Source organism: Podarcis gaigeae (assembly GCF_964106915.1).
Source record: "Podarcis gaigeae genome assembly, chromosome: 7".
Taxonomy (NCBI): domain Eukaryota; kingdom Metazoa; phylum Chordata; class Lepidosauria; order Squamata; family Lacertidae; genus Podarcis; species Podarcis gaigeae.
The window spans coordinates 24065237-24078007 of record NC_139683.1 but is presented as its reverse complement, the minus strand read 5'-3'; the positions used below and the strand labels follow the sequence as shown (position 1 = coordinate 24078007).

Here is a 12771-nt window from a genome sequence, read left to right as displayed (position 1 = left end):
CTTAATATTATGGATAAATTGGAATACTCTACTGCATTTCTAATCAAAGGTGCAATATAAGAAATGACTTTATTGCTGGCAAGACACAGCAAAATCTAAAAGATTGAAGTTCAAGATACACAGCCTAAATTATGTTAGCCTAAATTACTTTTTTGGAGTGTAGAGGAATCATATTATTTCCTCCACATTAATAATGTTTTTTTATTCTGCGTAGAATGTAAGGATTAACAGTTCTGTAAGATGTCTTGTGTTCCTGTTAGGAAATGTGGAGTACATTATGTCAGCAGGAGGCCAGCAGGTTGCCTCAGTGACACTTAACTTGCCATTGCTTACATTGTTATATCTCCTTATTCCTTTTGCTCAGGTTACCGTACAATGGTGTTTCAAGGCCAAAAGAAGATACCCTATTATTGCCACCTACTGGCTATAACATAATACTTCTCAATTATAATTGCCCATAAACTATTATCTTCTAAGAACTTCCACAAAATTGCCAGCACTTGACCCTAAAGATTTTTGTCCTGAAAGATATGACCCAAAGCTAAATTTAAAAGCTGAGGTTATTCATCTTGTGGAAAAGAAGCTCCCTCTCAAATAACCCTATACTGTACTTGATTATCAACTCTTTCTTCTACCCTGAAAACTTCGCAAAGTGCCAACCTATCCAACAGTGAGATAGCTATATGAGGTTATATAAAGGCTCCAAGACACCAGAAGCTGGTAAATTCTAGTTGGCCAGTTGGTATACATCCTATTGGATCATAGTTCTAGGCCAATGACGTGACAGAATCCAACCAAAATTGAAATTGAAATGATTGGCTGGAGTCAATAAAAGAGCAAGCCTTGGGCAAAGAAAAAGTGCTACTGGTGTGCAGCTGTTGGGTAGCTGAAGTAAGAGTTGGAAGTCAGGTAGTGGGTATTGAGGAACTTCAGAAGTGACTTGGACAGGCTTGGGAACCAAGAGCTATCATCACTAGACTAGGACTGAGAATGTTCATAGGGAAGAGTTTATGACTGTAGAGACAAGCCTCAGAAGAATTCTGTAGCCAATTGTCAGCAAGATTGCTGAAATATTGAGACAGAATGTTGGCTGGACCAGGGTAGAGACTGAAGCAGAAGTCCTATGAGAAGTATGAGAGACTCTAGAAGGAATAGGGCATTAATCAGATTGAAGACTTCATAGTCCTGAGTTCAGGACTGTTATAGGGAACCTGGCTTATGTTTGGATAGCGGGAGGAACTGAAGTGCAAGTGGCAGGAACCCTGTATTGTGTTGGTTATACTGCTTAAAGTTATAGTAACATATTGCTGTAGTGTATACATACTTATTTAAAGTAATTGTAGCAAAGTAAAGTTTATTACTAGCTTATTAAGTAACCAAAAATACATACATCACAATATGTTTATGTTAACAATTTTAAATAAAATGTAGTATACTCTGTATTTATATTTGGATAGCTGTGCCTTTTTGCCCTATGCTTAACCATAGCTACTGATGGATAAACATATGAAAGTGCTAAATGATAGTGAGATAACATGGTGGGTAGCAATAACAAAGGGTGAAGAAAAAAATTGATGGGTCATAGCAGGGAAAACTAAAAGTGTGAAATAACCCCCTCAATAATAAATGAGTGAGGTATTTTCCACGAGGACAAGTACATGGATTGGTTTAAAACTATAACGTGAATAATATTCCAAATTCCTTTGTCTCAGAACCCAGAAAAGGATTTTCATCAGAATTTTTTGTTACATTAAAATTAAATGTATGCTATACAGAGTTTCTTGTAATCCTTTCATTTGGCATCTGCACATCTATACTTCAGCCCAGGATTTCTATTCCCTCCCAGAGAGATTTTAACCCTTTTCAAGAGTTTCCTAGGGCAGCTTACAAAAAAAGTTTAAATTACAATAAGATTAAATCAAAACAGAACATAGCAGTATAATTGAAAATATACCCACACACCAGCATAAAAGCAGTGTACAAATTATAAGCCCTGGGAAAATAAAAAGGTCTCTGCATGGTGCCAAATTTACATCAAGGTATTTGCCAGGTGAGCCACCCTGGGAAAAGCCTTCGACAGCCAGAATGCCATTCCACTGAAGCTACCTGCCACACCTTAGAATCTTACGTAACTGTAGATTACATGAATACTGAAACACAGTTGTAGTTAATGACAAAATAAAAACTGACAAATCACCAGGACTGGATGGCATCCAGTTGAAAATTCTTAAAATGAACCGACCTGGACTCTGTGATCGTCATCTGAGGCCTTTCTTTGTGTGCCTTCTCCATGAGAGGTCCAGAGGTTGGCAACGTAAGAACAGGCCTTTTCTGTGATGGCTCCATTTGTGGAATGCTCTCCCCCCAAAGTGCCTTAATTACATATCTTTAGGCGTCAGGTGAAAATGTTTCTCTTTAACCAGGCCTTTGGATATGTCCTTCTAAATGTGTTTGTGCCAGGGAGGTTATTGGTTTGTTTTTGTTATGTATTTTGTGTTTTCACTTTGTATTTTTATGTTGTGAATTGGCCTGTGATCTTCAGATGAAGGGCAGGATACAAATTTAATTAATAATAGTAATAAAATTAAAAGAATGTGAATGTGAGAATATTCAAAAATATGCAGTTTGCTTCTAAGACCAGGCTCCATACCATAGAACTGGAAAGTGGCCAACATAACACTGATGATAAAAGGCAGATTTACTGGGGTTCATGAAAGTGAGACCAATTCGCTTAATATCTATCTTGGGGAAAATCCCATTGTGTTTAAACTACAGTGGTACCTCGGGTTAAGTACTTCATTCCAGAGGTCCGTACTTAACCTGAAACAGTTCTTAACCTGAAGCACCACTTTAGCTAATGGGGCCTCCTGCTGCTGCCATGCCGCCAGAGCACGATTTCTGTTCTCATCCTGAAGCATAGCTGTCAACTTACAGATTTGAAAATAAGGGACCAGCAGCCAAAATAAGGGACCTGCAGCCTCACCTGTTCCAGGCACTCCAGTCTTCCTGTCCTCCTGCAGTCTGGTCAAACTCATGCTGGTAGCTTCGAGAACACTGTCCAACCAACTATGTAACCAGAGCTTTGCACTGACTGCAAAGTTTGTAACAGCACGTGCAACAAAATGACGTCCAGCATTCAAAAAACCCCTCAGCTTGCATTAACTAGCCACACACAAGGCATACAAGCTCCACCCCCCAGTCGTTCTTAGACTTCTTATTGGGTGAGCAACACAGCCAAGCAACACAGTTGGAGCCTCCCTCCTCCCTGGCCAGCAGGGAGGGAGGGAGAGGAGCTGCTTCCTTTGAAATTGAGGGACATCATTTAAGGGACATCAATCAATAAGGGACAGCAGTGGGACATGGCGCTGGAATAAGGGACTATCCCTTCAAATAAGGGACACTTGACAGCTATGTCCTGAAGCAAAGTTATTAACCTGAAGCACTATTTCTGGGCTAGCGGAGTCTGTAACCTGAAGCGTATGTAACCTGAAGTGTATGTAACCCAAGGTACCACTGTATTTCAAAAGTCTTTCTGTGGCTCTAGGCAGACCACAGTGCAGGGTCCAGGAGAGCCTCTTCAGGAAGGTCCTTCCACCACCGGAGCCTTTTATGTTCCCCGAGGCTGTGCGGGCAGCGCGTGGGAAAAGTCGACAAAAGGCGCCAGCGAGGGATCCCAGGGCATCTCCAAGAGATAGGAAGAAGTAGTTAAGAGATGCCTGTTGTCTTTGTCCATGGAGTTTTCAAAGACAACAGGCATCTCTTAACTACTTCTTCCTATCTCTTGGATCGCCGAAGAATTGATGCTTTTGAATTATGGTGCTGGAGGAGACTCTGGAGAGTCCCATGGACTGCAAGAAGAACAAACCGATCCATTCTTAAGAAAATCAGCCCTGAGTGCTCACGGGAAGGGCATATCCTGAAGCTGAGGCTCCAATGCTTTGGCCACCTCACGAGAAGAGAAGACTCCCTGGAAAAGACCCTGATGTTGGGAAAGATGGAGGGCACATGGAGAAGAGGACGACAGAGGGTGAGATGGTTGGATAGTGTCTTCGAAGCTACAAACATGAGTCTGACCAAACTGCGGGAGGCAGTGGAAGACAGAAGTGCCTGGCGTGCTCTGGTCCATGGGGTCACGAAGAGTCGGAAACGACTAAACAACAACAACAACAAGTTAAGAGATGTGGCCCACGAATACAGCACTTTCCCCTCTCTCCCTCCCGCCTTGCACAGCCCCAGGTCCGGGCAGGAAGCCGTCGCCGGGAGCTCCGCGCGCCTCCTCTCCCTTCCTCCCTCCCTCTCTCCCGCAGCCCTTCGCGTCCCCAGCTGAAGCCTCTCTCTCGGAAGCTTCCCGCCGGATGGTGTCACCGCCAAATGCGTCCGGCGAAACGGAGGCGGCGTCGGCGGTTGTTGTTGTGAGGCTGGAACCCGGAACTGCCTCGGCGGACGACCAAACCAACCAACCTCAGGCTCTCTTGGCCCTTGGCGACGCCTTCTGGGCTGCTGAGCATGAAGGGCCGGGCTGCGGACGATGGGGCGCCTCGCGGGGAGTGAACCACCGCCGGCGAGCCGCTAAGCAGGGGAAGAAGCCCCATGAGGAAGCCGAGGCCGCGGTAGGGTGAGGGGCGTTTCGGGGGGGGGGGCGGCGAAGGGCGGCGCGCGCGCTCAGCTTGAGGGGTCTCGGGGTGCCTGGCGGGGGGCGTTGAAGCAGGAGGAAGGCGGCGGGGAGAAGTTGTCGAAGAGGCGTGTTGGAGAGAGACACGGGTCCTGAGCCTGGGGGGCATGAGAATCAAGGGTTGGGTTCCCCGTGGCAGAATACGCGCAGGGCGACTTGCCCTCCCGGAACCCACGTGCAAGAAACTGCTAAAAGTTTACACCTGGTTGGTTGGACGCTTCCCGTTTTTGGGTCGCGTGCCAACAAGGACGAAGTTTGTATGGTGGTGTTGGCATTAAGAGAGAATAGCGAAATAGCTTACAGCTGTCACCTGTGACGCTGTGTGCCGAATGCATTTGGTTGTGTTTAGGATGAAGAACGTTTGGGACATTACAATAATCCCATATGTTCTTCATCCTAAACAGAACCAACGCATTGTTACTGTAGTAACCTGCAGTTTGATAAGAGTATGGTATATATTTAAAGTAGGTGAATAAATGAGGAAATTAAGTTATTTTGGATATGCAGAAGATATTAAAAATAAATTTAAGGAACCGCAGAAAGAGGGGGAAGGAGGTCAAGTTTCAAAATGTTAAAATGATTGTAAAATTGGTGAAATATATAAACCTGAAAAGCATAAATAATGTTTTTTTAAAAAGGACAGAACACCCCTCATAGCAAAAACCCAATGTTTTTTTAAAAAAGACAGAAATGCCACCCCTCATAGCAAAAACCCAATGAGTGGCTGGGGAAGCCCAGCCAGATGGGTGGGGTATAAACAAATTATTATTATTATTATTATTATTATTATTATTATTATTATTATATATGTTTGCATGCATTGCTTCAGATTTGTTCCCTCCTACTAGGCACTTTAAAAGGAGTTGTTTTAAACTGATACAATAGATGCATTGTTTTGTTATTATGGGCCGCATACAAAACTTACTATATTTGGGCTGCAAATTGTCATTGGAAGTGATACACAAACTGGTGGTGAGATTACGTGAGCTACAAAACTTACAGCTTTGGAATTGCTGCTTAACAGCCTGTGCTGCAAACTAGTTAAGAGAGAGAATAACATTATTTAATAAATATTGTGTTCAGTCATCTGTAGGTATACTTTAGTGCTAAGATACAAAGTTTAAAGGGGCCTGCTACGATAGCCTAAGCCTGTGAATGCTTACTGGAAGTCTCCTGTATTTGCTGTTCTTAGTATAAACCTCACTGAATTCAGTGGGTCTTCTCAGTTGAAATGCATATGATTTGAATGATGCATGGCTGTTAAACTGCATCAGTTTAAATCCAAGTACATACTCTGATTTGAAGGTTTCTGGCAGTGGCAGTAAGTTTGCTTTGTACAGTATTTTTATGCATACTAGGAAGATATAACATGAGTTTCTTTTCTTTTTTAAAGGTTCCATCAACAAAGACACAATGCTTGAGTCGTATGTGACTCCTATTCTAATGAGCTATGTGAATCGCTACATTAAGAACTTGAAGCCTTCTGATCTACAGCTATCACTCTGGGGAGGAGATGTCGTTCTTAGCAAGCTTGAGTTAAAACTTGATGTACTTGAACAGGTATGTTGTTCGTTGTGCTTAACTCAAATAAATTAATGTAACATTAAATAAGCTGTCCTGAATTTACTTTGGGTGAATGATACCCCTTTTTAGCATTATTGAGACGTGTATATTCCATGTTTCTCAGGAGTAAAATCATGTGAATTTAGGGTGCAAACGGTGCCTTACTACTCTGCCATACTTTTCTATGTTAATGCATGAAGGTATTTTATAAATATTTTTCTTCCATGTTTGTGAAGCCTGGCCTCCATTCCTCTCTCAAGGCCCTCCGTTGCTCAGCTCAGGCTGCCTAATTCTATATTGGTGGCATTTCCTTCCCACAAACATCAAGCACCTTTGTACTTACATCTTCTGTTGCTCAGTACGCAAGAAGCCTTGCGGTACAGCACTATAGGCCAATTGAAGTTGTCTTCCTTGCAGTGAGTTGTTTGAAAAGACACACTTTATATTCCCCTGCATATTTCCAGCTGAATCTTGCTAATTTAAGCTGTTTCTCTTCTGAATATTGTGTTGAAAAGATAAAATGGACTTTCTACAGAAAAGACTGGCACAATATAACAACAGTCTTGTGTTGAATGCCAGCAACATCTTGTTTCTGTAACTGATGTTGCATGTTGTTGACTTGGGGAAAATAACTTTGGTTGGGATCCAGTGATGCAATGTATGTATACCATAGCTGTCAACTTTTCCCTTTTTTAAAGGGAAATTCCATTATTCCAAATAGGATTCCTCGCAAGAAAAGGGAAAAGTTGGCAGCTATGATGTATACAGGGGAGAACCATACCTGCACCTGTTGTTTGCTTTGGTACAGCAGTTCTATTGCTGAAGAGAGAAATTTCAAATCCTCAGATGTGTGAATTGTTGCATCATAACACAGAAATGTAGGGATGACTGTGCATGGTTCACCTGCTATGTGTGCAAATCTTGAACATTACGTCTTTCCTCTGGAGCAGTGTTAGAAACTGATATATGAAAGCTAGGAGCTAAATGGCATCTTAAACCTAGGTTATGGGCGCAACAATGGATTGTCTAGGCACACTTTTATAACAAGAATACAAAGCTGACAATGAATGAGCTGCAGCTAAAACGTATGTTCATTTTTCATATGGTCTAGTCCTTATCTGGAGCCTGCAAAAAACAAAGCCATGCTTCCCCTGCCCGTCTCCCTAATAGGGTCTCTGCTCCAGTATTCAGAGAGTGGCTGGAAGTGGGGAAGTCCTTCTTTTCTTCTACTCTGCAGACAAGCCCTGGATTCTCCCTATACCCCCTTTCCTTCATATAAATATACAGTGGTGCCTCGCAAGACGAAATTAATTCGTTCCGCAAGTCTTTTCGTCTTGCGAGTTTTTCGTCTTGCGAAGCACGGTTTCCCATAGGAATGCATTGAAAATCAATCAATGCGTTCCTATGGAAACCGCCTTCAGACCAGGTTTGGGGACAGTCTGTCCCCCGACCTCTTCTGAAGGCCGACGTGGGGGGGCGAAAGTCTTTGCTCCCCCCCCCTTCCCGGGACAGCGGAGACTTCTCTGCTGTCCGGGGCGATCTTAAAATGCTGGCGGGCGGCAGCGCTGCCGCCCGCCAGCATTTTAAAATCCCCCGGGAAGGCAGGCAGGGGGGACAAAGACTTTTGCCCCCCACCCGCCTTCAGAAGAGGTCCAGAGGGCTCTCCAAGCTGCGGATAGCAGCCTGCTGCCCCGCGCGAGGGGCGCTCTTAAGCAGAGCGCCCCTCGCGCGCCGCAGACATTCGCAGCTTGGGGAACCCTGCAGGACTTCCCCGCAGGGCTCTCCAAGCTGCGGATAGCAGCCTGCTGCCCCGCGCGAGGGGCGCTCTTAAGAAGAGCGCCCCTCGCGCGGCGCAGACATTCGCCGCTTGGGGAACCCTGCAGGACCTTCCCCGCAGGGCTCTCCAAGCTGCGGATAGCAGCCTGCTGCCCCGCGCGAGGGGCGCTCTTAAGAAGAGCGCCCCTCGCGCGGCGCAGACATTCGCCGCTTGGGGAACCCTGCAGGACTTCCCCGCAGGGCTCTCCAAGCTGCGGATAGCAGCCTGCTGCCCCGCGCGAGGGGCGCTCTTAAGAAGAGCGCCCCTCGCGCGGCGCAGACATTCGCCGCTTGGGGAACCCTGCAGGACTTCCCCGCAGGGCTCTCCAAGCGGCGAATGTCGGCCCCGCGCGAGGGGCGCTCTGCTTAAGAGCGTCCCTTGCGCGGGGCAGCAGGCTGCGCACCTTCCCCTCTGTTCCCGGACCTGTCCTGAAGGCTTGCGGTGGGAGGAGGGCTTTCCACCCCACCGCCAACATTCAGAATGCTGTTCTGAATGTGGCGGTGGGGAGGAAAAACCCTCCTCCCACCGCAAGCCCCAGGAACAGAGGAGAAGCGCTGCGCACCTTCCCCTCTGTTCCCGGACCTGTCCTGAAGGCTTGCAGTGGGAGGAGGGCTTTCCTCCCCACCGCCAACATTCAGAATGCTGTTCTGAATGTTGGTGGTGGGGAGGAAAAACCCTCCTCCCACCGCAAGCCCCGGGAACAGAGGAGAAGCGCTGCGCACCTTCCCCTCTGTTCCCGGACCTGTCCTGAAGGCTTGCAGTGGGAGGAGGGCTTTCCTCCCCACCGCCAACATTCAGAATGCTGTTCTGAATGTTGGCGGTGGGGAGGAAAAACCCTCCTCCCACCGCAAGCCCCGGGAACAGAGGAGAAGCGCTGCGCACCTTCCCCTCTGTTCCCGGACCTGTCCTGAAGGCTTGCAGTGGGAGGAGGGCTTTCCTCCCCACCGCCAACATTCAGAATGCTGTTCTGAATGTTGGCGGTGGGGAGGAAAAACCCTCCTCCCACCGCAAGCCCCGGGAACAGAGGAGAAGCCCTTCGCGCCTTCCCCTCTGTTCCCGGACCTCCCACCGCAAGCCTTAGGACAGGTCCGGGAACAGAGGAGAAGGCGCGCTGCGCTTCCCCACTGTCCCCGGAGATTTCCCTATGGGCTTTCGTCTTGCGAAGCAAGCCCATAGGGAAATTCGTCTTGCGAAGCCGCTAAAAAATCGGAAAACCCTTTCGTCTTGCGGGTTTTTCGTTTAGCGAGGCATTCGTCTTGCGGGGCACCACTGTATATATTTTTGGCACCACAAACAACACATATTAAAAGCCTATAAAACTGATGGCAGAGATACCTACCTTGAGTGTCTAGTTCGCAAACCTAAGACCTATAATATTTTTTTGTGTAGAAGATAACCCCTAGATCTATTGGAAGCCTAGCGAGGAAGAATTTCTCCTCCCACACCCTTAGCGCCAACAGGGGCAGTTTTAATCGGAAATCTTAGGCGCAGTACTGCACCCAGAGCTCAGAAATTCCCTGTCGCAAAATGTGCCTAGAACAATGGGAGTGTCGAACACTGCTCTGGAGAATAAACTCTGTTCATCAGTTGATATTACTTCTAACTCACTGTGCATTTTTATCATTGTCCTTTATAATATATAAAAAAACTTGCTTTGGCAAGTTTATCTACTTACTGTTAGTTTATCTACTTACTGTATATTTATCTACTTACTGTTAGTTCCCTCCCCTCTTTTGCCAAGTGTTTTTTTTCCGAGAATTAATTTGATTCAGTGTTGTTAGTCGTGTGTTCTGTGTTCTATGATTTTTAGAATTTTATGATTTTTTTTTTATACAGAACCATGATAGATAGATAGATAAGTTATTATGGTTGGAGACCAGCTTATAAAACACACTTGGGGGTACAATCCCAGAAGGAAAACAAACATTTAAAACAACATACAACAGTAAATTTTAAATTTATAAATGTGATAAGTGTATAGATACTTATAAGCTATAAGAAGCTACCGCAGAGAAATGACCCAGAATCACACATGGAACCGAGTTCGGGGATTTTCGTAATGAACTAGTTTGAATTGGGCGGGGGGGTGGTCTGCACCTACAGATCTGTATACAGAATCTGGTGGCCATCCGGGTCGTCTCATGATCTTTGCCTAACAGGAAAAGGTCAAATTTTTGCTTTTCTGGGAGGTCAGTGAGCCTCACCAGCAGGGGATCAATGGTCTCACTACGTGCCTCTTCGTAAAAGGGACATATAAAAAATAAGTGCTCTGGACTTCCTATATCCCCCAATGAACAGGTGCAAAGTCTCTGAGCATATGGGACTTTTTAAAAGGATCCTTCCAGGACCAGCGAGGGCAGAGCCGAGCTTCTGGCGAATGTAAAAGTCCTTCTTGCATTTTTGGATATGAGAAAGAAGAGATTTGCTGCCGGTGTGGCTATATCTCTCTTGATTTCTCCAATTTTATAGTCTGGGCACCTTGAGCAGTCCTGTTGTCTCTCGGTGCCTATGATTCTTTGCCTAACCGTAGCTTTTGCTTGGTCCAACGCCAGTCTTAGAAAGTCTTGAGGGGCAAAACCCAGTTTCTGAAGGGTGTTCAGGACTGCTGTCTGCCAGCCTGACTGGAACTGGTCGCAGAGGATCAGGGGAGCACATTCAATGACAACCATTTGTAGATTAATGTTAGCCTCCACTCTCATCATCCCCGTTTCTAGTCTGACCCATGCGTTTGAAATGCATCTGGGGGCTTGTAGGAGAGCTCTAACAAAACCATGATATATTTTTATGAACTAGATGTTTATAAATGGTCTTATAAATAATATATATATATGTCTACATCATATTCATGTGATTAAAATGAGGAATATTTTTTATCTCATATGGAAGTAAAAAAGATTAATAGATGAAAATGAGCTTTGTTGAGCAATGTTTATGAAGTTTAAAATTGCCACACATTGGTGTATCTGAAACACAATATAAAGAGCTACAGTAGAGCTACATTATAGAAAGGCTTTTGAAATTGAGAAAAGATTCAAGATCAAGTGTCACACATGGTGTGGAGGAGGCTAAGAGGAGGCTGCTTTTTGAGGAATATGTTCTGTGTTCTAGCATAAACATTAAAATAATAACTTCTGAAGGATTCTCAAATTGCTTGGCTAAATTGAACATATTTCTAGACCTAGAAATGAGTTTTAGAAAGAATGTGGGTATGATGTATCTGTTTAAACTTGCTTGTCATTAAAATGGATGTACACATTTGTTCTATGTAGCATCAATCAACATACTTAATAAAGATAAATTCTCATGTAAGATGTTGGACTATATTCTTTTTTGACATATGTATTCTTGGCAATCTTGCACTTTCGGTCAGCATATTAAAGAAGCTCTCTTCATCTAAACAAAACAGAGCATACAAAACAGATGTTTCATTTACTCAGGAGTAAGTTGTCGTTCAGTGGACTTTCTCTCAAAAAGCTGCATTGGATTGCAGCTTTAAGTGGTGTCTCCTGGGTTGTCAGCTTTTGACATCTGACATGATTCTACATTTTGACAACCTCACTTTGTTAAGTTGAAAACGTTTGTTGGAAAAAACACCGACCTGTATTTATACAACAAAGAGTGAGTTAGGCAGCTGTCATAAAAGGCAAACAAGTTGTTTTCAAACTTTCAGCAGCTTTCTATTATCCACTTTTATGTTTTCTTCACTTCTATTCTCTACCCTGATGAAGGCTGAGCTCCTGTGTTTCCTCTTGAAGCATTAGGACAGTGGCATTGAATCTTCTATCTTTTCAAAAGTTGTGAAATTGCTGTACACAATAGTTCATGGGAACCTATATACCTTAAAACCTAGCTTATAAACACAGCGGACCTGAACCTGATCTCAAGAAACAGTTGCACATCTTTCCATAAAAACAGAATTGAACAGTAGCCCCTAAAGTAACTTCTGTCCCCTGCAGCATGGTGCTATCTCACAAACTGCTGCCGTAATACTGTGCAAGGGAGTTGGTGTGTGTGTGTGTGTATGTGTACACACACACACACACGCACACACGCACACACACACACACACACACACACACACACACTGGCCTATGCATGTATACACTTACACCCTTTCCTGAATGGTTGCAAGTCTCTGTGTAAGAACACATGACCTTGATGGATTATCAGGCAGGTTCCTTTGATGTACCGTTTTTGGTGCCTGCTTAAATCATTTTTGTTTAGGCAAGCCTGCCCAGTCCCTGACATATAGATGTTAACATGTTTTTTGATTATTTTAACTGCTTTTATGTAGAAGTAGATCCCATTTCTCATTGGCATTACATCTTGAGTTCATGCATGATGGTTCCTTGTTCATTCAGCCTCTTGTTATTCAATTCAACAAACAGCAGTTCATGTATATGCCAGAGTGCTTATGGATCAAGGCAATTTTATGTAGGATCAGAATATAATGTTTCCCCTAGTCTAATGTTTGTTGTTAGTGACTTGTCTGGAGTTCCTTTTATATGTCAAAAGTGAACTGCAAATGTGCCATGCAATTCACAGTGCAACATCCCTTAATTATGACACAGTTGTGGAATAAGGGGCTGACTTGTTATACATTATTGAAACCTATTGGGTGAGCTACCTGGGCCTCACCTGACTCAGATTGGCCTGCCTTAGTATTTTGTGTGGCACCAATCCAGAGGGTGGAGGGCGGTTGCTCCTGGGGGGGTGGTCT

The 12771-nt window shown here is 44.5% G+C and overlaps 1 protein-coding gene across 8 annotated transcripts in view; it reads left to right on the top strand.

Annotated features, from left to right (window-relative positions):
- The window catches only part of VPS13B (vacuolar protein sorting 13 homolog B), a 399672-nt gene that overhangs the window by 32524 nt on the left and 354377 nt on the right, over positions 1-12771 (top strand). For 3 of the 8 annotated variants that reach the window (XM_083749736.1, XM_083749734.1, XM_083749738.1), the window contains exons 1-2: positions 4331-4610; positions 6066-6232. In XM_083749736.1, the coding sequence (XP_083605862.1) occupies positions 6086-6232 (147 nt within the window). In that variant the 5' untranslated portion in view covers positions 4331-4610; positions 6066-6085. Of the gene's footprint in view, positions 1-4320; positions 4611-6065; positions 6233-12771 lie in introns of those variants that run through there. The other 5 variants (XM_083749737.1, XM_083749739.1, XR_014566943.1 and 2 more) reach the window with 4 other exon arrangements.